Genomic DNA, 26,596 nt, shown 5'->3' with positions numbered 1-26,596 from the left:
GCATAGGGATCATCTCACCAGGACAGGCACACAGGGCTTTTAGGGCCCATTCACTCACACAGCTGCTGCAAACCTCTCCTTTCACCTGGGACAAAGTGCATAACGCACTTCGCCACATCTTTGGGCGATTTGCGCTTTGCACATTGACCCATGGGGAAGGAGAGGTTTGTTCTATAAAGGTAAAAAAAATAAAAAAAAAACAGCAGTAAGCAAAAAGGTTAATGTTCAGTTAAAAAAGTTAAAGTTTATATGTTCTGTTACAAAGTTAATAAAATTATAAAATTATTGCGTTGCGGCCTGGTTTTTACTTTTTTTTTTATTTTATTTATTTTTTACCTTCCAGGCGGACCAACCGATCGACCAGCTGCAGCACTGATGTGCATTCTGACAGAAGCATTGCGCTGCTGTCAGATTACACGCAAGTCGGTGTATGCGGCGCTGCAAGATGAGATTTCTACTCTGCAGTAACAGATACGTTTGCCAAGGCATATGAGCTGAGGAGGAGGCGGCGTTCCTATGCTTTGGCAAACACTTTGTATGTAAAAAATAAATAAAAAATCCCGGCAATAATTTATTCATCCACATCGATTGATGTGAATAGAGAAATCTGGTTTGCCAGGGCATACGAGCTAAGTGGGTATGGATGTTGGGCGGAGCTCCTATGCCCTGGCCGACACCTTTCCCCTCCATTTTTTTTTTTTGGTAGAGATTTTTTCATCCACATTGATCGATGCGAATGAAGAAATCTGTGCCGTTCATTTTTATCTTTCAGCCCAGAGGCTGAACGGAAAAAAATAATCTCATTACCTGTATGCTCAATATAAGGAGAATAGCAGAAACTCCTAATGCTGGCCATACATGTAATGATTGCGGAGACCCTCAAATGCCAGGGCAGTACAAACACCCAACAACTGACCCCATTTTGGAAAGAAGACACCCCAAGGTATTTGCTGAGGGGCATATTGAGTCCATGAAAGATTGAAATTTGAGTCCCAGACTTTGTGAGAAAAATAAAAATAAAAATCAATTTCCGCTAACTTATGCCCCAAATTTTTTTTCTATAAACTCGCCAGGCCCCTCATTGAATACCTTAGGGTGTCTTCTTTCCAAAGTGGGGTCACATGTGGGGTATTTATACTGCCCTGGCTTTTTAGGGGCCCTAAAGCGTGAGAAGAAGTCTGGGATCCAAATGTCTAAAAATGCCATCCTAAAAGGAATTTGGGCACCTTTGCGCATCTAGGCTGCAAAAAAGTGTGACACATCTGGTATCGCCGTACTCAGGAGAAATTGGGGAATGTGTTTTGGGGTGTCATTTTACATATACCCATGCTGGGTGAGAGAAATATCTTGGTCAAATGCCAACTTTGTATAAAAAAATTGAAAAAGTTGTCTTTTGCCAAGATATTTATCTCACCCAGCATGGGTATATGTAAAATGACACCCCAAATCACATTCCCCAACTTCTCCTGAGTACGGCGATACCAGATGTGTCACACTTTTTTGCAGCCTAGGTGGGCAAAGGGGCACACATTCCAAAGTGCACCTTTCGAATTTCACCGGTCATTTTTTACAGATTTTGATTGCAAACTACTTCTCACACATTTGGGCCCCTAAATTGCCAGGGCAGTATAACTACGCCACAAGTGCCCCCATTTTGGAAAGAAGACACCCCAAGGTATTCCGTGAGGGGCATGGCGAGTTCCTCGATTTTTTTTTTTTTTGTCGCAAGGTAGTGGAATATGAGACTTTGTAAGGAAAAAATAAAAAAATCATCATTTTCCGCTAACTTGTGACAAAAATTTAAAAAATTCTAGGAACTCGCCATGCCCCTCACGGAATACCTTGGGGTGTCTTCTTTCCAAAATGGGGTCACTTGTGGGGTAGTTATACTGCCCTGGCAATTTAGGGGCCCATATGTGTGAGAAGTACTTTGCAATCAAAATGTGTAAAAAAAAAATGGCCTGCGAAATCCGAAAGGTGCACTTTGGAATATGTGCCCCTTTGCCCACCTTGGCAGCAAAAAAGTGTGATACATCTGGTATCGCCGTACTCAGGAGAAGTTGGGGAATGTGTTTTGGGGTGTCATTTTACATATACCCATGCTGGGTGAGCAAAATATCTTGGTCAAATGCCAACTTTGTATAAAAAAATGGGATCCCCCAACACCCGACATCCATATATACATTTTTTACTAAATTTATTGTTCTACAAGTCTTTGATAAAAAAAAAAAAAAAAAACGTTTGGGCAGAAAAAAAAAATGATTTGGGTAAAAGTTATAGCGTTTACAAACTATGGTACAAAAATGTGAATTTCCGCTTTTTGAAGCAGCTCTGACTTTCTGAGCACCTGTCATGTTTCCTGAGGTTCTACAATGCCCAGACAGTAGAAAACCCCCACAAATGACCCCATTTCGGAAAGTAGACACCCTAAGGTATTCGCTGATGGGCATAGTGAGTTCATAGAACTTTTTATTTTTTTGTCACAAGTTAGCGGAAAATGATGATTTTTTTTTTTTCTTACAAAGTCTCAAATTCCACTAACTTGCGACAAAAAATAAAAAATTCTAGGAACTCGCCATGCCCCTCACGGAATACCTTGGGGTGTCTTCTTTCCAAAATGGGGTCACTTGTGGCGTAGTTATACTGATTGCCCTGGCAATTTAGGGGCCCATATGTGTGAGAAGTAGTTTGCAATCAAAATCTGTAAAAAATGACCGGTGAAATCCAAAAGGTGCACTTTGGAATGTGGGTCCCTTTGCCCACCTAGGCTGCAAAAAAGTGTCACACATCTGGTATCGCCGTACTCAGGAGAAGTTGGGGAATGTGTTTTGGGGTGTCATTTTACATATACCCATGCTGGGTGAGAGAAATATCTTGGCAAAAGACAACTTTTCCCATTTTTTTATACAAAGTTGGCATTTGACCAAGATATTTATCTCACCCAGCATGGGTATATGTAAAATGACACCCCAAAACACATTCCCCAACTTCTCCTGAGTACTGCAATACCACATGTGTGACACTTTTTTGCAGCCAAGGTGGGCAAAGGGGCACATATTCCAAAGTGCACCTTTCGGATTTTGCAGGCCATTTTTTACACATTTTGATTGCAAAGTACTTCTCACACATTTGGGCCCCTAAATTGCCAGGGCAGTATAACTACGCCACAAGTGACCCCATTTTGGAACGAAGACACCCCAAGGTATTCCGTGAGGGGCATGGGGAGTTCCTAGATTTTTTTATTTTTTGTCACAAGTTAGTGGAATATGAGACTTTGTAAGAAAAAAATAAAATAAAAAAATCATCATTTTCCGCTAACTTGTGACAGAAAATAAAAAAATTCTAGGAACTCGCCATGCCCCTCACGGAATACCTTGGGGTGTCTTCTTTCCAAATTGGGGTCACTTGTGGTGTAGTTATACTGCCCTGGCATTCTAGGGGCCCTAATGTGTGGTAAGTAGTTTGAAATCAAAATGTGTAAAAAATGACCTGTAAAATCCTAAAGCTGCTCTTTGGAATGTGTGCCCCTTTGCCCACCTAGGCGGCAAAAAAGTGTAACACATCTGATATTGCCGTACTCAGGAGAAGTTGGAGAATGTGTTTTGGGGTGTCATTTTACATATACCCATGCTGGGTGAGAGAAATATCTTGGCAAAAGACAACTTTTCCCATTTTTTTTATACAACGTTGGCATTTGACCAAGATATTTATCGCACCCAGCATGGGTATATGTAAAATGACACCCCAAAACACATTGCCCAACTTCTCCTGAGTACTGCGATACCAGATGTGTGACACTTTTTTGCAGCCTAGATGCGCAAAGCGGCCCAAATTCCTTTTAGGAGGGCATTTTTAGACATTTGGATCCCAGACTTCTTCTCACGTTTTCGGGCCCCTAAAAAGCCAGGGCAGTATAAATACCCCACATGTGACCCCATTTTGGAAAGAAGACACCCCAAGGTATTCAATGAGGGGCATGGCGAGTTCATAGAATTTATTTTTTTGGGCACAAGTTAGCGGAAATTGTTTTTTTTTTTTGTATTTTCTCACAAACTCTCCCTTTCCGCTAACTTGGGACAAAAATTTCAAATTTTAATGGACTCAATATGCCCCTCACGGAATACCTTGGGGCGTCTTCTTTCCGAAATGGGGTCACATGTGGGGTATTTATACTGCCCTGGCATTTTAGGGGCCCTAAAGCATAAGAAGAAGTCTGGAATATAAATGTCTAAAAAATTTTACGCATTTGGATTCCGTGAGGGGTATGGTGAATTCATGTGAGATTTTATTTTTTGACACATTGCATACGGACGTCTAAATGGAGCCTTACAGGGGGGTGATCAATGACAGGGGGTGATCAGGGAATCTATATGGGTGATCACCCGCCTGTCATTGATCACCCCCCTGTAAGGCTGCATTCAGACGTCCGTATGCGATTTGCGGATCCGATCCATGTATCCGTGGATCCGTAAAAATCATACGGACGTCTGAATGGAGCCTTACAGGGGGTGATCAATGACAGGGGGGTGATCAATGACAGGGAAGTGATCAGGAAGTCTATATGCGTGATCACTCCCTTGTCATTGATCACCCCCCTGTAAGGCTCCATTCAGACGTCCGTATGTGCTTTGTGGATCCGATCCATGTATCCGTGGATCTGTAAAAATCATACGGACATCTAAATGGAGCCTTACAGGGGGGTGATCAATGACAGTGGGGTGATCAATGAAAGGGGGTGATCAGGGAATCTATATGGGCGATCACCCCCCTGTAAGGCTCCATTCAGACGTCCGTATGTGTTTTGCAGATCCGATTCATGTATCCGTGGATCCGTAAAAATCATACGGACATCTGAATGGAGACTTACAGGGGGGGGGTGATCAATGACAGGGGGGTGATCAATGACAGGGGGGTGATCAATGACAGGGGGTGATCAGGGAATCTATATGGGTGATCACCCGCCTGTCATTGATCACCCCCCTGTAAGGCTCCATTCAGACATCCGTATGTGTTTTGCGGATCCGTTCCATGTATCCGTGGATCCGTAAAAATCATTCGGATGTCTGAATGGAGCCTGACAGGGGGGTGATCAATGACAGGGGGGTGATCAGGGAGTCTATATGGGGTGATCATGGGTGATCAGGGGTTCATAAGGGGTTAATAAGTGACAGGGGGGGGGTGTATTGTAGTGTAGTGTTTTGTGGTACTTTACACAGCTACCTGTGTCCTCTGGTGGTCGATCCAAACAAAAGGGACCACCAGAGGACCAGATAGCAGGTATATTAGACGCTGTTATCAAAACAGCGTCTAATATACCTGTTAAAAAAATCACATCTCCAGCCTGGCAGCGAGCGATCGCCGCTGGCAGGCTGGAGATCCACTCGCTTACCTTCAGTTCCTGTGAACGCGCGCGCCTGTGTGCGCGCGTTCACAGGAAATATCGGCTCTTGCGAGATGACGCTTATATGCGTCACTCTGCGCAGGGCTGCCGCCTCCAGACCGCACATCTGCGTTAGGCGGTCCGGAGGCGGTTAATTAAGATTGGATAATGCTGCCATCTTCTGGCTTTGTTATGAATTGCAGGTTAGAATAGTGATTCGTTTCTTTCCTTATGAGAAAAAAGGGATCGCTAACGTTGCTACATCTGTACATACACAGGTGAATCCAATTATGAGATAGTATTTAAGGGGGTAAAGTTTCCCTCCTCTTTTAATTTTCTCTGAAGAGTAGCAACATGGGGGTCTCAAAACAACTCTCAAATAACTTGAAGACAAAGATTGTTCACCATCATGGTTTAGGGGAAAGATACAGAAAGCTGTCTCGGAGATTTCAGCTGTCTTTTTCCACAGTTAGGAATATATTGAGGAAATGGAAGACCACAGACTCAGTTCAAGTTAAGGCTCGACATTGCAGACAAAGAAAAATCTCGGATAGACAGAAGCGACGAATGGTGAGAACAGTTAGAGTCAACCCACAGACCAGCACCAAAGACCTACAACATCATCTTGCTGCAGATGGAGTCACTGTGCATCGTTCAACCTTTCGGCGCACTTTACACAAGGAGATGCTGTATGCGAGAGTGATGCAGAGGAAGCCTTTTCTCCGCCCACAGCACAAAACGTGCTTGAGGTGGGCTAAAGCACATTTGGACAAGCCAGCTTCATTTTGGAATAAGGTGCTGTGGACTGATGAAACTAAAATTGAGTTATTAGGCCATAACAAGGGGTGTTATGCATGGAGGAAAAAGAACACAGCATTCCAAGAAAAACACCTGCTACCTACAGTAAAATATGGTGGTGGTTCCATCATGCTGTGGGGCTGTGTGGCCAGTGCAGGGACTGGGAATCTTGTCAAAGTTGAGGGACGCATGGATTCCACTCAGTATCAGCAGATTCTGGAGACCAATCTCCAGGAATCAGTGACAATACTGAAGCTGCACCTACCTTTCATAAGGAATTATGAATCGCCTGGCCATCGCAAGCGCAAACCGGATACATATTTGTGGCCCGGTGGCCACGAGGCACGGAACGTATCATGGTCTTTGTTTAATTGGACGAGGTCAGGGTAGGGAGATATCCATATCTCCCCATAGAAACCCCATAACGGTACCATGTTTGGGCTCTACTTGTAGCCGGAGCCCAGGCAGGTCCATTGGTCCCAGAACCATCTCCATGTGACCCTCTGGTCTGGAGCTATGACTCCTAAAGGGTTTTGTGGGTCATTTGCTGCCAGCCCAGAAGAGGGGTAGTGGACCCCTCCCTGAGGCTGGGAGGGGAGGGGCTGGCTAGAGGTTAAAAGTCTGGTGCCAGCAAGTAGGCGCGTCTTTCTCTGAAGAGGGGTCACATCCTACAAATGTGTTTAGAGGGACCCAGGAAATAGCTGAGATCACAGCCCTTCATGTGGACTCCAGCAAAGAACATCTCAAAGGAACTTTCATCTTACTCGGTATCTGACTTTTACACTGCTTAACCCTGTTGTAACCATATAACCTGTAATCTGTAACCTCAGACCACTGTATATATTGTCTGTGTATATTGTGTTAAATCTAGTGTGCTCTTACGGCGATTAAATCTATAATTTAATCTTGTGCTATCTTGTATCTCGATCACGAATCCCCACGTCCGTGTTTTGGCCTAGTTATAAGCTACCGCGGGTTGGTTTCTGACCCTATATAATACCTTTAGTGAACCGGGCTTATCTCAAACGAGAACTGGTGGCAAATACCCTGGCTGAGGAGGCACTGTTTCACTGCGGCAGTGAAAAGGCTCTCTCAGCTTGTTGCCTATCTGTGCCCTCGTGGACAGGAGGTGTCTGTGTGTGTAAACTATACCAACCTGACCTTATGTGCTCCACTGCAGGGCGTAACTTCACGTTTTTGGTAAACCCGTGATCATACCAGGTCTCGCAAGCTCGACGTGGTTGATGTCAAGCGGGCATGAGGAAAATCATGATGATTAACAAGGTTGCCCAAACTTTCGCATCCCACTGTAACATCACCCCACCCCAGCCACCTCCAACATACATTCCGATGTAAATAACATCACTCCACCCCACTGTCCCAGGTAACTTCCCTCCCTTCAGCCCTAACATACAGTCTCAGTTAAATAACTACAACTCCCAACATTGCTCTGCCTCTCACACTGAGTAATCTACTCCTTCACTTACCTCTCCTCATGTAGCAGCTTCTTCCCAGGACTTCTCTTCACTGCTGAGACGTCCTCTCCTGCACTGGTCACATGACTGTGACATCATCGCAGGTCCTTTTCAGCTGCTGCATTTTGCATTGATCCAATGACCTGTGGTGTCATCACAGGTCCTTCAGCTCTTGCAGGGCATTAGATTCATTTGTATTGCCGTCCTGAGGATGGCAATACCGTTGTATCTAGCAGGCAGGCAGCACATTCAGGTCCTGGGACAAAACATCAGGGGCCTAGGCCTCGAATTTTTTAACCTGGCAACGCCCCTGTTTAAATTAAGATAAATAGGAGATATGGAAATGGTTAAAAGAACAAGGGATCGCCCATAATGAAGTGCAGCCAGCCAATCAGCTGAAGAGTGCCCCACTTGTTAAATAGATAAGCAGATCTATTAGGCCTTGATTCTCAAATTGGGATGAATCGGCAGGAAATTCAGTTTCATTCCGAATTTAATTTTTCCTAAACTTCGGATCAAATTCCCACTTTGGATGCCTCGATTTGCTAAACACTACTTTTGCCCATTTCCATATCTCCTATTTATCTTAATGGAGATGGGTGATGTATGTGTGATCACCTTTCAGCTGCAATCCCAATGGGAAAAGGGGAGTTTGGGGGTCATTTATGAAGCTGAAATACGCCTAGATTAGGCGTATTTCAGGCGCAGATTGTGGTGCAATTGTCAGTTGTGCCGCAATCTGCTACTTTTGGGTGTGGCATTTGCCATTTTCTACACCTGTTTTAGAAGCTGTCTTACATTTTAGAACTGGTGGAGGATCCGCCAAAGTTATGGAGAGGCTGGCACCTCTTCATAACTTCAGGGGATCCACCACCAGCACAGGAGTTTATTTAGACCGGCATTTAAAATCAGGAGCTGTATCTAAGGCTGCCAGTCGTGGTGCTTTTTCCAGTGCCCAATTTCCAGTATCTTGGCATTTCAGAATGGGGTTATTATTCATAGATGGGTAGACTAGACCACCCAACCTTGAAGGGGACCCAGCAGTGGATGGCAGGAAGGGATAACATTAGAATTTGAGTTAAATAATAGGCCATATTCTGATTACACTTTTCATTTAAATAAACCTTTTATACTACCTTTCATGATTGGCATGACTTGTACGCCACTATGTGACCCATAGTGCTGCTTATTTTCATACTTGTACATTTTATTAATGTTTATTTGGTAGGAGGGTTTAATCTTATTGTATGTATAGCTATATTTAACTTTACGTTTATTGTACCTTAGATTCCGTATCAAGAACTTGGTGGAAAGACCCTATGTATGTCCATATATGACTTTGATCGATTTTCCAAACATGACATTATTGGAGAGGTGAAAGTTGCAATGAACACTGTAGATCTTGGACAGCCAATTGAAGAGTGGAGAGATTTGCAGAGCGCAGAAAAGGAGGAGGTATGTTAATTTAGCACAAAAAAAAAGTGAATATCTGCACTTTCTTTAATCATCCTTCTGTATGTGAATGATCTCAGGTGTTTTCAGAATCTACGAAGGGGTCTTTCTTTTCACAAAAGACACTGAGTGCACTAGTTGAGTGCCTGAATACAGGGGTCCACAGTGGATCTGTGAACCAACAAGTTTTAAACTAACCTGATGGATTTGTGCAAAACATACACCTCTCTGTGTAGCACTTGGTTGCAGAGATGATGCGATATAGCCACTGCTCTCTCTGGGAATGCTGCCAACTCCTTGTCCGGGGGCAGAATATCAGAACTACCATATGAAATAGATATGGTTCCAATAGGAATCCTAGATGTCCCTTAAGTAGGTACTGGCTTAATGAGCAGTATTAGAGAAAGAGTGAAAGAATCGTTTCAACAAGCCATTTGGCTCAAAGGAGTTTCATTGTAAAAATTTGAGCATCATACTAATTCTTTCCTCAGGCTATATAACATACAAAACTAACACTTCATGAAAGAATAAATAACATGAAGTCTGGTTCATAGGCAACATATTGATAAAATGTTTAAATTCTTCCCTTAAAGTTGTTCTGCAGTTCTTTTTAATAGAGGTAAAAAAGGGGTCAAAATGGCAATATAACAAAGTTATGGCCCAAGGAAGATAGGGAACAAAAATAAAAACGAAAAAACCTCTGGTATCCTAAGGGTTAAATTAAATATCTATTTGTTTTGAAAACAGAAACAAACATCAGTCATAGGGTAACAGCTTACCGACCCTGGACCAGAATGCTTGTCCTAACTGGCCGGTACTTAAAGCCTTTGGACGAGCATTCTCGTCCTAGGGTTAACCGGCTGCCCTGCATGCGCAGCCACGATCAACAGCAAGGGGCCTGGCTGATACTGACAGCCGCGCCCCTGCTGTATCCGTCAGCATCGGTGAAAACACAGATGCCGACTGTGGGCATTCACGCTGACTGTGGCATACAGTGGGTTTAGCGCAGCTTGTACATCCCCATCGGGCTCCCGTGCTGCGGTGACGGGGACCCAAAGGTTGCTATGGCAGCCCCATTGCCTTGCACAGGCATCGGGACTGCCAGCTACGGAAGCCCAGTTCGCTCCTTCGTAAACAGTTCATGAACCCATGCGAATGAGTTCCGTAAGGTGTGGGATATTGTCCCATTTTTTGGGAAAAGAAGCACATTTTTTTCTTCTGCAGCATTCACCTTAGTTCGCCCTCCACCCAAAACGCAGTGTTTGCCCGATCAGGCCTGATCGGTTGCCCACACGTGTGTTAGCCCACGCCCGCCCCACCGCAGTGACAAAAAAAATATTTTTTTTTGATCACTGCACAATCACTTAACACGCGCTGCGACGATAAAAAAATCAGTTTTGATATTTTTTATCAACTGCAGCGGCCTCCGGTACTTCGCTAGCCTCCTATTTGTAAGACAGGCTTGCTTTTTTTCTTGGGTAGTCTCAGGGAATACCCCTAAATTTAGTTGCCCAAATGTCAAACAGGGGGTATTCTTCTGAAGAGGCCTACAGGCTTCTGACCCAGTCGGATGAGGAATGGGAACCCTCATCTGATGAATCTAGTGGGTCAGAATATGAACCTGTAGAAAGCAGTGGCACTATGACTCAAAGTTCTGAAGAGGAGGCTGAGGTCCCTGATAGCACCAGGCGTACCCGGCCCCGTGTGACTAGACCACAGGTTGCGCAGGATCCGCTTCAAGGGCAGCAGAGTGGGGCTGGCGCTGTCGGATTACGTGGTGAGGCATACACCAGCAGCACAGCCCATCCTGGACCTAGTACCAGCACTGCCGTACAACATGGTGAAGTGGCGAGCACCAGAAGGGCAGTTGAAGCTGGTACGGTGGCACGTGCAGTAGTTACCCCATCGCAGCCACCGCACAGACAGGCCTGTAGAGCCCCTAGAATCCCTGAGGTGCTGGCAAACCCTGATTGGCAGTCCCCAACTTCAGCCGCACCTGTAGTTCCCCCTTTCACCGCCCAGTCTGGAGTTCGGGTTGAGACAGCTCAGATCGGTTCAGCCCTGGGATTTTTTGAGCTGTTCTTGACTGCAGAGCTCTTAGACTTAGTTGTGGCAGAAACAAATCGGTATGCCACACAATTTATAACCGCCAACCCGGGAACCAGTCCAAGTTTCCGAAATTAAAATTTTTCTCGGCCTTCTCCTCAACATGGGTCTAACTAAAAAGCATGAATTGCGGTCATATTGGTCCACAAACCCTATTCATCACATGCCCATGTTCTCTGCTGCTATGTCCCTATAACCCAGAGCAAAACATCTGCATAGACGAGTCCCTAATACATTTTACCGGGCGCCTTGGCTTCAAACAATACATCCCAAGCAAGCGCGCCCGGTATGGGGTCAAATTGTATAAGCTCTGTGAAAGGGCCACAGGCTATACCCACAAATTTTGTGTCTATGAGGGAAAAGATCAGACCCTGGAGCCGGTCGGTTGCCCTGACTACCTGGGGAGCAGTGGGAAGACAGTCTGGGACTTGGTGTCACCCTTATTCGGCAAGGGGTACCATCTTTATGTGGACAATTTCTACACAAGTGTGGCCCTCTTCAGGCATTTGTTTCTAGAACAGATTGGCTGCTGTGGCACCGGCTTCCCCCAACGGCTCGTTACCACCTGTCTTGCAAGGGGGGAGAGGGCTACCTTGTGTAACCAAGAACTGCTTGCGGTGAAATGGAGAGACAAGCGTGACGTTTACATGCTCTCCTCCATTCACGCAGACACGACAATCCAAATTGAGCGAGCAACCCGTGTCATTGAAAAGCCCCTCTCAGTCCACGACTATAACCTTCACATGGGAGGGGTGGACTTCAATGACCAGATGTTGTCTCCGTATTTAATGTTCCTCAGAACCAGACGCTGGTATAAGAAGGTATCTGTATACCTAATTCAATTGGCTCTGTATAATAGTTTTGTTCTCTACAGTAAGGCTGGGAGAACATGATCCTTCCTCAAATTTCAGGAAGAGATCATCGAGAACCTCCTGTACCCAGGAGGTTCCGTGGCCCCATCCACCAGTGTCGTTAGCCGTCTACACGAGCGACATTTCCCTAATGTCGTTGCCGGTACCTCAACCCAACCGTCACCCCGAAAAAGGTTCTGTTCAAAAGTTAATAAAATTATTGTGTTGCGGCCTGGTTTTTTCTTACCTTCCAGGTGGACCAACCGATCGACTAGCTGCAGCACTGATGTGCATTCTGACAGAAGCATTGCGCTGCTGTCAGATTACACAAAAGTCGGTGTATGGGGCGCTGCAAGACGAGATTTCTTCTCTGCAGTAAAAGATACGTTTGCCGAGGCATATGAGCTGAGGAGGTGGCGGTGTTCCTATACTTTGGCAAACACTTTGTATATAAAAAATAAAAATAAAAATCCTGGCAATGATTTATTCATCCACATCGATTGATGTGAATGGAGAAATCTGGTTTGCCAGGGCATACGAGCTAAGTGGGTATGGATGTTTGGCGGAGCTCCTATGTCATGGCAGACGCCTTTCCCCTCCTTTTTTTTTTTTGGCAAAAATTTTTTCATCCACATTGATCGATGCGAATGAAGAAATCTGTGCCGTTCATTTTTTTCTTTCAGCCCAGAGGCTGAACGGAAAAAAAATAATCTCATTACCTGTATGCTCAATATAAGGAGATTAGCAGAAACTCCTAATGCTGGCCATACATGTAATGATTGCAGAGACCCTCAAATGCCAGGGCAGTACAAACATCCCACAATTGACCCAATTTTGGAAAGAAGACACCCCAAGGTATTCGCTGAGGGGCATATTGAGTCCATGAAAGATTGAAATTTTAGTCCCAAGTTAGCGTAAAGTGAGACTTTGTGAGAAAAAATAAATAAAATATCAATTTCCGCAAACTTATGCCAAAAAAATAAAATATTCTATGAACTCGCCAGGCCCCTCATTGAATACCTTGGGGTGTCTTCTTTCCAAAGTGGGGTCACATGTGGGGTATTTATACTGCCCTAGCTTTTTAGGGGCCCTAAAGCGTGAGAAGAAGTTTGGGATCCAAATGTCTAAAAATGCCCTCCTAATTGGAATTTGGGCACCTTTGCGCATCTAGGCTGCAAAAAAGTGTCAGACATCTGGTATCGCCATACTCAGGAGAAGTTGGGGAATGTGTTTTTTGGGGTGTCATTTTACATATACCCATGCTGGGTGAGATAAATATCTTGGTCAAATGCCAACAGCAGCTGTGTGTGAATGGGCCCTAATAGCCCTGTGTGCCTGTCCTCTGAGATCCCTATGCTAGGTGTACCTGTGTGTGGTACTTCCGGAAACACTCTCCAAAGCATAGGGCAGGGTGGTTAGGGCAGTCAGGACAGAAATAGCGGGTGTCACGCCTTATTCCACTCCTGCTACAGACACAACATGTTTTTTGGGTTGACTGTTGGGTTGAGGTACCAGGAACGACACTGGGGAAATGTCACTCGTGTAGACGGCTAACTACACTGGTGGATGGGGCCACGGAACCTTCTGGGTACAGGAGGTTCTCGATGATCTCTTCCTGAAATTTGAGGAAGGATTTTCTCCCAGCCTGTTCTCCCAGCCTTACTGTAGAGAACAAAACTATTATATGCAGCCAATTGAATCAAATATACAGACACCTTCTTATACCAGCGTCTGGCGCATCGGCAAACTAAATACGGAGACAACATCTGGTCATTGAAGTCCACCCCTCCCATGAGCAAATTATAGTCGTGGACCGAGAGGGGCTTTTCAATGACTCTGGTTGCTCGCTCAATTTGTATTGTCGTGTCTGCGTGAATGGAGGAGAGCATGTAAACGTCACGCTTGTGTCTCCATTTCACTGCGATGAGTTCTTCATTACACAAGGCAGCCCTCTCCGCCCTTGCAAGACGGGTGGTAACGAGCCGTTGGGGGAAGCCCGCGTGACTAGTTTGCGCGGTGCCACAGCAGCCAATCTGTTCTAGAAACAAATGCCTGAAGAGGGCCACACTTGTGTAGAAATTGTCCACATAAAGATGGTACCCCTTGCCGAATAAGGGTGACACCAAGTCCCAGACTGTCTTCCCACTGCTCCCCAGGTAGTCAGGGCAACCGGCTGGCTCCAGGGTCTGATCTTTTCCCTCATAGATCCAAAATTTGTGGGTATAGCCTGTGGCCCTTTCACAGAGCTTATACAATTTGACCCCATACCGTGCGCGCTTGCTTGGGATGTATTGTTTGAAGCCAAGGCGCCCGGTAAAGTGTATAAGGGACTCATCTACGCAGATGTTTTGCTCAGGGGTATACAAATCTGCAAATTTCAGGTTGAAGTGGTCTATGAGGGGCCGAATTTTGTGGAGCCGGTCAAAAGCTGGATGGCCTCTGGGATGGGAGGTGGTGTTATCACTAAAGTGCAGGAAACGCAGGATGGCCTCAAATCGTGCCCTGGACATGGCAGCAGAGAACATGGGCATGTGATGAATTGGGTTCGTGGACCAATATGACCGCAATTCATGCTTTTTGGTTAGACCCATGTTGAGGAGAAGGCCCAGAATTTTTTTTAATTCGGAAACTTGGACTGGTTTCCACCGGAAAGGCTGGGCATAAAAGCTTCCCGGTTGGCGGATATAAATTGTGTGGCATACCGGTTTGTTTCTGCCACAACTAAGTCCAAGAGCTCCGCAGTCAAGAACAGCTCAATAAATCCCAGGGCCGAACCGATCTGAGCTGTCTCAACCCGAACTCCAGACTGGGCTGTGAGAGGGGGAACTAATGGTGCGGCTGAAGTTGGGGGCTGCCAATCAGGATTTGCCAGCACCTCAGGGATTCTAGGGGGTCTACGGGCCCGTCTTTGCGGTGGCTGCGATGGGGTAATTCACCGCCTCCGGACCGCCTAACGCAGAAGTGCGGTCCGGAGGCGGCAGCCCTGCGCAGAGTGACGCATATACGCGTCATCTCGCCGAGGGCCGAGATTTCCTGTGAACGCGCGCACACAGGCATGCACGCTCACAGGAACAGAAGGTAAGCGAGTGGATCTCCAGCCTGCCAGCGGCGATCGCTCGCTGACAGGCTGGAGATGTGATTTTTTTTTAACCCCTAAAAGGTATATTAGACGCTGTTTTGATAACAGCGTCTAATATACCTGCTACCTGGTCCTCTGGTGGTCCCTTTTGTTTTGATCGACCACCAGAGGACACAGGTAGCTCAGTAAAGTCGCACCAAACACCACACTACACTACACTCCCCCCCCGTCACTTATTAACCCCTTATGAACCCCTGATCACCCATGATGACCCAATGTAAACTCCCTGATCACCCCCTGTCATTGATCACCCCCCTGTCAGGCTCCGTTCAGACGTCCGTATGATTTTTACGGATCCATGGATACATGGATCGGATCCGCAAAACACATGCGGACGTCTAAATGGAGCCTTACAGCGGGGTGATCAATGACAGGCGGGTGATCACCCATATACACTTCCTGATCACCCCCTGTCATTGATCTCCCCCCCGTGAGGCTCCATTTAGACGTCCGCATGTGTTTTGCGGATCCGATCCATGTATCCATGGATCCGTAAAAATCATACGGACGTCTGAATGGAGCCTTACCAGGGGGGTGATCAATGACAGGGGGGTGATCAGGGAGTCTATATGGGTGATCACCCCCCCTGTCATTGATCACCCCCCTGTAAGGCTCCATTCAGACATCCGTATGATTTTTACGGATTCATGGATACATGGATCGGATCCGCAAAACACATGCGGACGTCTAAATGGAGCCTTACAGGGGGGTGATCAATGACAGGGGGTGATCAGGGAGTCTATATGGGTGATCACCCCCCCTGTAAGGCTCCATTCAGACATTTTTTTGGCCCAAGTTAGCGGAAATATATATATTTTTTTGTTTGTTTTTTCTTACTAAGTCTCGTATTCCACTAACTTGTGTCAAAAAATAAAATCTCACAGGGACTCGCCATACCCCCCACGGAATACAAATGCGTAAACATTTTTAGACATTTATATTCCAGACTTCTTCTCACGCTTTAGGGCCCCTAAAAAGCCAGGGCAGTATAAATACCCCACATGTGACTCCATTTCGGAAAGAAGACACCCCAAGGTATTCGCTTAGGGGCATATTGAGTCCATGAAAGATTAAAATTTTTGTCCTAAGTTAGCGGAAAGTGAGACTTTGTGAGAAAAAAAATAAAATAAACATTTCCGCTAAATTATGCAAAAAAAAAAATATAATTCTATGAACTCGGCAGGCCCCTCATTGAATACCTTGGGGTGTCTTCTTTACAAAGTGGGGTCACATGTGGGGTATTTATACTGCCCTGGCTTTTTAGGCGCCCGAAAGTGTGAGAAGTCTGGGATCCAAATGTCTAAAAATGCCCTCCTAAAAGGAATTTGGGCACCTTTGCGCATCTAGGCTGCAAAAAAGTGTCACACATCTGGTATCGCCGTACTCAGGAGAAGTTGGAGAATGTGTTTTGGGGTGTCATTTTACATATACCCTTGGTAGGTGAGAACAATATCTTGGTCAAATGCCAACTTTGTATAAAAAAATGGGAAAAGTTGTCTTTTGCCAAGATATTTCTCTCACCCATCATGGGTATATGTAAAATGACACCCCAAAACACATTCCCCAACTTCTCCTGAGTACGGTGATACCAGATGTGTGACACTTTTTTGCAGCCAAGGTGGGCAAAGGGGCACACATTCCAAAGTGCACCTTTCGGATTTCGCAGGCCATTTTTTACACATTTTGATTGCAAGGTACTTCTGACACATTTGGGCCCCTAAATTGCCAGGGCAGTATAACTACGCCACAAGTGACCCCATTTTGGAAAGAAGACACCCCAAGGTATTCCGTGAGGGGCACGGCGAGTTCCTAGAATTTTATATTTTTTGTCACAAGTTAGCGGAAAATGATGATTTTTTTATTTTTTATTTTTTCTTACAAAGTCTCATATTCCACTAACTTGCGACAAAAATAAAAAATTCTAGGAACTCACCATGCCCCTCACAGAATACCTTGGGGTGTCTTCTTTCCAAAATGGGGTCACTTGTGGCGTAGTTATACTGCCCTGGCAATTTAGGGGCCCATATGTGTGAGAAGTACTTTGCAATCAAAATGTGTAAAAAATGACCGGTGAAATCCGAAAGGTGCACTTTGGAATATGTGCCCCTTTGCCCACCTTGGCTGCAAAAAAGTGTCACACATCTGGTATCGCCGTACTCAGGAGAAGTTGGGGAATGTGTTTTGGGGTGTCATTTTACATATACCCATGCTGGGTGAGAGAAATATCTTGGCAAAAGACAACTTTTCCCATTTTTTTATACAAAGTTGGCATTTGACCAAGATATTTCTCTCACCCAGTATGGGTATATGTAAAATGACACCCCAAAACACATTCCCCAATTTCTCCTGAGTACTGCAATACCACATGTGTGACACTTTTTTGCAGCCAAGGTGGGCAAAGGGGCACATATTCCAAAGTGCACCTTTCGGATTTTGCAGGCCATTTTCTACACATTTTGATTGCAAAGTACTTCTCACACATTTGGGCCCCTAAATTGCCAGGGCAGTATAACTACGGCACAAGTGACCCCATTTTGGAACGAAGACACCCCAAGGTATTCCGTGAGGGGCATGGGGAGTTCCTAGAATTTTTTATTTTTTTTTTGCAAGTTAGTGGAATATGAGACTTTGTAAGAAAAAAAAAATTCTAATAAAAATCATCATTTTCCGCTAACTTGTGACAAATAAAAAGTTCTATGAACTCACTATGCCCATCAGCGAATACCTTAGGGTGTCTACTTTCCGAAATGGGGTCATTTGTGGGGGTTTTCTACTGTCTGGGCATTGTAGAACCTCAGGAAACATGACAGGTGCTCAGAAAGTCAGAGCTGCTTCAAAAAGCGGAAATTCACATTTTTGTACCATAGTTTGTAAACGCTATAACTTTTACCCAAACTATTTTTTTTTGCCCAAACATTATTTTTTTTATCAAAGACAGGTAGAACAATAAATTTAGCGAAAAATTTTGATATGGATGTCGTTTTTTTTTGCAAAATTTTACAGCTGAAAGTGAAAAATGTCATTTTTTTGCAAAAAATCGTTAAATTTCGATTAATAACAAAAAAAGTAAAAATGTCAACAGCAATAAAATACCACCAAATGAAAGCTCTATTAGTGAGAAGAAAAGGAGGTAAAATTCATTTGGGTGGTAAGTTGCATGACCGAGCGATAAACGGCGAAAATAGTGTAGTGCAGAAGTGTAAAAAGTGGCCTGGTCATGAAGGGGGTTTTAGCTAGCGGGGTTGAAGTGGTTAATGCACGTGCCACCGTACCAGCTTCAACTGCCCTTCTGGTGCTCGATTTTTTTTATCGCCGCAGCGCTTGTAAATTGAATGTGCAGTGATCCCCCCCCAAAATTTTTTTGTCACTGCGGCAGGGCGGGCGTGGGCGAACGCACGTGTGGGCAACCGATCAGTCCTGATTGGGCAAACACTGCGTTTTGGGTGGAGGGCGAACTAAGGTGACACTAATGCTATTATAGATCTGACTGTGATCAGTTTTGATCACTTACAGATACTATAAAAGTACAAATGCTGATTAGCGATACGCTAATCAGCGAATAAATGACTGCGGTGCGGTGGGCTGGGCGCTAACCGATCGTTAAACTACCTAACCAAGGGGCCTAAACTATCCCTAAAACCTAACAGTCAATACCAGTGAAAAAAAAAAAAATCACAGTTTACACTGATCACTTTTTTCACTTTCACTGGTTATTGACAGGGGCAAGAAGGGGTGATCAAGGGGTTAATTGGGGTGCAGGGTTTGATCTGGGGCTAAGTGTGCTGTTTGGTGCTACTCACTATGAAGCCTGCTCCTCTGCTGAGACCAACTGACGAAAAGGACCAGCAGAGGAGCAGGGAAGTCATTTAACACATCATATTTACTAATATGATGTGTTATCTGGCTTCTGATTTGATATTTTAAAAATCGCCAGCCTGCCAGCAACGATCATTGGCTGGCAGGCTGGTGACGTGACCCCCCTCAAACTTTTGCCGTCCCGCGATGCGCATGCGCGGGCCGGCTAAGTGCGTCATCTCACGTCTCGCGAGATGACGCGTATATGCGTGACTGTGCGCAGCGCTGCCGCCTCCGGAACGCAATCCTGCGTTAGGCGGTCCGGAGGCTGTTAAACTATGTGGTTCTTACCTGGTAACAGATGCCAAGTAGTGCAGTCTGCAGAACTCGTGCGGGAAACATCTTCTCCTGATAGGAGGGAATCCAAGCTGGCTCGCGAGTACCTATATAAGTGAGAGAATGATAGTTGGTATGCATACAGGGAACAATGAAGGTTTAAGTAATCATTGAGTACATATTTATATAAGTGATTAAGAAAGGTACGTTTTGGAGTAGTAGTTTATGACACCATACACAAATCCCAGCTAGTTTATTTATAAACCGCACTAAAAGCAAATTAATCCTTAATAGGGAAGAGGTACAATGTTGCGACAAGATGACATTATTGTAATCTTGTGTCACTGTAGCAACAATGTTTCCACCATATATCAATATGAAAGGTATGATGTTAGTTGTGTGCTCGTAAGAACAGGGTCTTACTACCTCCTACAGACTGGATGTATCTGTGAGACCGCTCTCACTTCTCCTCCACGTGCACTGTTACTCTCCAGATTAAATGTAATGGCCGTATGAATCCAGTGATGACTGCAATCGATGTGGGGTCTCCTAGTCTTGCGGGGCAAAGGTTGTGTTCTCTGTTGAGTCTCCTAAACCACCACAGCTTACTGGTGTATCAAGCCTTGCGCAATCCAGTCCACGCAAGGCCTGATATACACGGTGAGACAGAGCGGCTCACAGTTTACACAGGAATCATTACAGGCATATCCTTACCTTTCATATCCATATATGGTGAAAACATTGCTGCTGCAAGTGAGACAAGATTACAATAATATCATCTTGTCACCACATTGTAACTCTTCCCTATTAAGGATTAATTTGCTTTTAGTACAGTTTATAAATGAACGGGCTGAGATTTGTGCTTCCAATGCAACCAGAAATGCGGTATATGAACAAGCACATAAGTGACTACTTTACTGGATCGATATTATTAATATTGTTATACAGCAGTGGCCCTTCTGTTTGGTGTTATGATTATTAAATTATAGGTCATTTCAGGTGGGGAGTGCCTACTATATAATATTTATCTATAATCTACAAATATGTATGTAAGCCACACAGTGAACTCATGAAGTAAAATAAAAGTGGAATACAAAAACGTCAGAGAGAAATCAGGTGTTATGCTGTCCAAATCTATGGAGAGGGACGAGGAAGCAGGAGACTCAATAAATTAGAATATCATTGAAAAGTTAATTTATTTCCTTAATTCAATTCAAAAAGTGAAACTCATATATAATATAGATTCATTACACGCAGAGTGATCTGTTTCAAGTGTTTATTTATTTTAATGCTCATGATTATGGCTTCCAGCTAATGAAAAGCCAGATGTGACTATCTTTGAAAATTAGAAAATTAGAAAAAGGTTCAATATTGTAGACTCATGGTGTCACACTGTAACCTGCTTATCAACACAAAATACCAGTACCTGCAAAGGTTTCCAAAGCCTCTAAAGAGGACCTTTCATCGGTCCAAACATTGTAAGATAACTATCAGGCTGTGTAGAGCGGCGCCCCGGGATCTCACTGCACTTACTGCACTGCGCCTCTCTGTTCTCCCGCTATGTCCCCCTGTATTTTTGATGACTTGGTAACCCTGGGAGGAGCCTGCGCTTTTTCTCCTGGGCGTTTCTTCTCCTAACCCCCCAATAGTAGCTTTAACATGACGTATCGATACGGCATGTTGTCCCGGTAACCCAGAACAGGATGGTGATCGGTGGTGTGATAATACACCACCAATCACCATCCTTTGATCCTGAGTGGTGATGGTGACATCCTCTCAGGATCGCTCTCATTGGTCGGCTGCAGGGGTGAGCGGTTCAAATTACCGCAGCGCTCCTCTCCTCCTCCTTTTGTGTCCGGGAGCCGAGGATTGCTGCACGTCGGATTGCTGCAAGGATCATCAGTTCCAGCACCCCAACAACTCCATCTGTGCCCCAGCACCCCGCATCTGTGCCCCAGCACCCAGATAATTAGGGAAAGGCTAGGGACAAGTTAGATTAGGCAGGGATATTTTAGGGAAAGTTAGTGAGAAGAAAAAAAGAAAACCAGTTACTGATTGCATCACCCTAAATCAGGTGTCTGGTAAATAATAAAGCTGCAGCTTGCACATTTTTGACTTTTTTTTAGTTAGTCTTTTAGTCTTTTTTAGTTAGTGCCCCCACACACATGCACACCAAACAATGATTTACATGCACGCACATACACATGCAGACACACACTCCCCCATGGCCTGCCAGACGTTCTCGGCCGAGGAGGCATACGCCCTGCTTGCCTCCGACTCCGAGAGTCCCAGTGAGGACAAGGATTACCCCACTTTCCTTTTGTCATCTACGTCCTGATGATGAGCCCCCAAGGCGGTGGAGAAGCCGCCAGGCGGAGCAAGGGGGCTGCGATGCTAGGGACCCTGTGGCCCACCCTAGTACGAGCAGCTCTGGGGCTCGTACTAGTTTTCCGGCCCACCAGTTAAATCCACTGGAGCCCCTCTGCTGTTGAACTTGTCTGGTATACCCCAGAGCGTTATGAGCCCGTGATTCCTGATTTTGTATGCCAACCAGGAATCCAGATTTCCACAGTGGGCTTCACTGAATACGACTATTTTAGTCTTTTTTTCAGTGACCACTTTGTAAATCTGATGGTGGAGCAGACGAACCTGTACGCCCAACAGTTCGTTACTCAACACCCGAGCTCCTTTTTGGCTAGGCCATGTGGCTGGACCCCGGTGAGTGCAGCTGAGATGAGGACGTTTTGGGGCCTCGTGCTGCACATGGGCCTAGTCAAGAAACCTAGTGTCGGGCATTACTGGAGTGGGGACGTTCTCTACCAGACCCCACTTTACAGTACTGCCATGACACACTCCTGGTTTGAGGCCATCCAGAAATGCCTGCATTATTCAGATAATGCAGCATGCCCCCCCCCAAGGTGATCCTGCCTATGACCGCCTGTATAAAATCAGGCCTGTCATCGATCACTTTGGGGCCAAATTTGTACAGGCCTATGTACCTGGAAGGGAGGTCGCGGTTGATGAGTCCCTCATTGCTTTCAAGGGGAGACTCCTTTTCCGCCAGTATGTTCCCTCTAAGCAGACGAGGTATGGCGTGAAGCTGTACAAATTTTGTAAGAGTACCTCAGGGGACACTTACAAGTTTTGTGTGTACGAGGGGGCGAGATTCCCATATTCAACCCCCAAAATGTCCCCCCGCTCTGGGTGTTAGCGGGAAACTTGTGTGGGACCTTATGCACCCACTGCTAGATAAGGGTTACCACGTGTACATGGATAACTTTTTTACTTGTATCCCCATGTTTCAGTCCCTCACTGCCAGATCCACGTCGGCTTGTGGGAACATGTGAAAAAATCTACGAAGCCTCCTTACCCACCCCCTCCAGGTACCTATCCCCAGGGGTGAGACATGGTCAGATATAAGGACAAGAGGGATGTCCTTGTACTGTCCAATAACTCTTTGTGCTGTCCTGGAGCGCTGGCAACACAGGGACATTCCTTCAGTTCCATGAGGCAGTCCTCAAGGACCTGATATTTTCTGATCGGGAAAGAGCAGGCCGGAGTACGTCGGAAACTGGAGGCGCCCGGATCGTCCCTGGCCAACACTTTCCAGGTGTGGTCCCCCAAAGAAGGGACGGACCCAAAAAAGGTGCAGAGTGTCACAGGAGGGGGATACAGAAGGACACCACTACTCAGTGTGACACGTGCCCCGATCATCCGGGCCTCTGCATTATTGGTTGCTTCAGGAAGTACCACACTTCCATGGAGCACTAAATTTATATCCCAATTTAGCCACTGACAATCGGATAAACTGGTTCACAGACTTGAGACACTAAAACTAAAAAAAAAGTTTTACAAATTAGGTATCGCCGTGTCCATAAAAATCTGCTCTATAAAAATACCAACCCCTCAGATGAACACGGTCAAAAAAATAAAATAAAACATTGTTTTTTGTCACCTTACATCACAAAAATTGTACAAACCGGATTCCAAAAAAGTTGGGACACTAAACAAATTGTGAATAAAAACTGAATACAATGATGTGGAGATGGCAAATGTCAATATTTTATTTGTAATAGAACGTAGACGACAGATCAAATGTTTAATCCGAGTAAATGTATCATTTTAACCACCTCCGGACCGCCTAACGCAGATGTGCGGTCCGGAGGTGGCAGGGCTGCGCACAGTCACGCATATACGCGTCATCTCGCGAGACGCGAGATGACGCGAGTATGCGCCCGTGCGCGCGCAGTTCGCGCCGGCATTTCATCGAGAGGTATTTCGTCAGCAACCTGCCAGCCAATGATCGTGGCTGGCAGGTTGCTGATTTTAAAAAAATCCAATCAAAGTGCCAGATAGCAGATCATATTTGTAAATATGATCTGTTATATGGCTGCCTGCTCCTCTGCTGGTTCTTTTCGTCGGTTGGATCCAGCAGAGGAGCAGGCTTCACAGTGAGTACACCAAACACTACACTATAGCCCCTGATCACCCCCCTGAACCCCAATTAACCCTTTGATCACCTCTTTGATCACCCCTGTCAATCACAAGTAAAAAGAAAAAAGTGATCAGTGCAAACTGTCACTTTTTTTTTCACTGTTATTGACTGTTAGGTTTTAGGTATAGTTTAGGTCCCTTGGTTAGGTAGTTAGCGATCAGTTAGCGCCCAGCCCACCGCACCGCAGTCCGTTATTCGCTGATTAGCGTATCGCTAATCAGCATTTGTACTTTTATAGTATCTGGAAGTGATCAAAACTGATCACTGTCAGATCTATAATAGTACTAGTGTCACTTTAGTTCGCCCTCCACCCAAAACGCAGTGTTTGCCCAATCAGGCCTGATCGGTCGCCCACACGTGCGTTCGCCCACACCCGCCCCACCGCAGTGACACATTCACTGCGGTGCACATTCACTTTACACGCACTGCGGCGATAAAAAAATCAGTTTTGATATTTTTTATCAACCGCAGCGGCCTCCGGTACTTCGCTAGCCTCCCCTTTGTAAGACAGGCTTGCTTTTTTTTTCTTGGGTAGTCTCAGGGAATACCCCTAAATTTAGTTGCCCACATGTCTAACAGGGGGTATTCTTCTGAAGAGGCCTACAGGCTTCTGACCCAGTCGGATGAGGAGTGGGAACCCTCATCTGATGAATCCAGCGGGTCAGAAAACGAACCTGTAGAAAGCAGTGGCTCTCTGACCCAAAGTTCGGACGAGGAGGCTGAGGTCCCTGATACCACCAGGCGTACCCGGCCCCGTGTCGCTAGACCGCAGGTTGCGCAGGATCCGCTTCAAGAGCAGCAGAGTGGGGCTGGTGCTGTCGGATTACGTGGTGAGGCATACACCAGCAGCCCAGCCCTCTCTGGACCTAGTACCAGCACTGCCGTACAACCTGGTGAAGTAGCGAGCACCAGAAGGGCAGTTGAAGCTGGTACGGTGGCACGTGCAGTAGTGACCCCGTCGCAGCCACCGCAAAGACGTGCCCGTAGAGCCCCTAGAATCCCATAGGTGCTGGCAAACCCTGATTGGCAGTCCCCAACTTCAGCCGCACCTGTAGTTTTCCCTTTCACTGCCCAGTCTGGAGTTCGGGTTGAGACGGTTCAGATCGGTTCGGCCCTGGGATTTTTTGAGCTGTTCTTGACTGCGGAGCTTTTAGACATAGTTGTGGCCGAAACAAACAGGTATGCCACACAATTTATCACCGCTAACCCGGGAAGCTTTTATGCCCAGCCTTTCCGGTGGAAACCAGTCCAAGTTTCCGAACTTAAAACTTTTCTGGGCCTCCTCCTCAACATGGGCCTGACAAAAAAGCATGAATTGCGGTCATATTGGTCCACGAACCCGATTCATCACATACCCATGTTCTCTGCTGCCATGTCCAGGGCACGTTTTGAGGCCATCCTGCGGTTCCTGCACTTTAGTAACAACACCGCCTCCCGTCCCAGGGGCCACCCTGCATTTGACCGGCTCCACAAAATTCGGCCCCTCATAGACCATTTCAACCAGAAATTTGCAGATATTTATACCCCAGAGCAAAACATCTGCATAGACAAGTCCCTGATACATTTTACCGGGCGCCTTGGCTTCAAACAATACATCTCAAGCAAGCGCGCCCGGTATGGGGTCAAATTGTATAAGCTCTGTGAAAGGGCCACAGGCTATACCCACAAATTTCGGGTCTATGAGGGAAAAGATCAGACCCTGGAGCCGGTCGGTTGCCCTGACTACCTGGGGAGCAGTGGGAAGACAGTTTGGGACTTGGTGTCACCCTTATTCGGCAAGGGGTACCATCTTTATGTGGACAATTTTTACACAAGTGTGGCCCTCTTTAGGCATTTGTTTCTAGAACGGATTGGCGCCTGTGGTACCGCGCGAACTAGTCGCGCGGGCTTCCCCCAACGGCTCGTTACCACCCGTCTTGCAAGGGGGCAGAGGGCCGCACTGTGTAACGAAGAACTGCTCGCGGTGAAATGGAGAGACAAGCGTGACGTTTACATGCTCTCCTCCATTCACGCAGACACGACAATACAAATTGAGCGAGCAACCCGTGTCATTGAAAAGCCCCTCTCAGTCCACGACTATAACCTCCACATGGGAGGGGTCGACTTCAATGACCAGACGTTGTCTCCGTATTTAGTTTCCCGACGCACCAGACGCTGGTATAAGAAGGTGTCTGTATATTTAATTCAATTGGCTCTGTACAATAGTTTTGTTCTCTACAGTAAGGCTGGGAGAACTGGATCCTTCCTCAAATTTCAGGAAGAGATCATCGAGAACCTCCTGTATCCAGGAGGTTCCGTGGCCCCAACCACCAGTGTAGTTAGCCGTCTACACGAGCGACATTTCCCAACTGTCATTCCTGGTACCTCAACCCAACCGTCACCCCGAAAAAGATGTCGTGTCTGTAGCAGGAGTGGAATAAGGCGTGACACCCGCTATTTTTGTCCTGACTGTCCGGACCACCCTGCCCTATGCTTTGGAGAGTGTTTCCGGAAGAACCACTCACAGGTACACTATTAGCATAGGGATCATCTCACCAGGACAGGCACACAGGGCTATTAGGGCCCATTCACTCACTGCTGCTGCAAACGTCTCCTTTTACATGGGACAAAGTGCATAACGCACTTCGCCACATCTTTGGGCGATTTGCGCTTTGCACATTGACCCATGGGGAAGGAGAGGTTTGTTCTATAAAGGTAAAAAAAAAAAAAAACACACCAGTAAGCAAACACGTTAATGTTCAGTTAAAAAAGTTAAAGTTACATGTTCTG

At 45.9% G+C, this 26,596-nt stretch overlaps 1 protein-coding gene across 5 annotated transcripts in view; it reads left to right on the top strand.

The window, feature by feature from the left end:
• The window catches only part of LOC122933299 (synaptotagmin-2), a 574,820-nt gene that overhangs the window by 404,819 nt on the left and 143,405 nt on the right, over positions 1-26,596 (top strand). For all 5 annotated transcript variants that reach the window (XM_044288196.1, XM_044288199.1, XM_044288197.1 and 2 more), the window contains one exon: positions 8,941-9,108. In XM_044288196.1, coding sequence (XP_044144131.1) covers positions 8,941-9,108 — 168 coding nt within the window. The remainder of the gene's footprint in view (positions 1-8,940; positions 9,109-26,596) is intronic.

Source organism: Bufo gargarizans, chromosome 3 (assembly GCF_014858855.1).
Source record: "Bufo gargarizans isolate SCDJY-AF-19 chromosome 3, ASM1485885v1, whole genome shotgun sequence".
Classification (NCBI taxonomy): Eukaryota; Metazoa; Chordata; class Amphibia; order Anura; family Bufonidae; genus Bufo; species Bufo gargarizans.
This window is presented reverse-complemented; position numbering and strand designations above follow the sequence as displayed.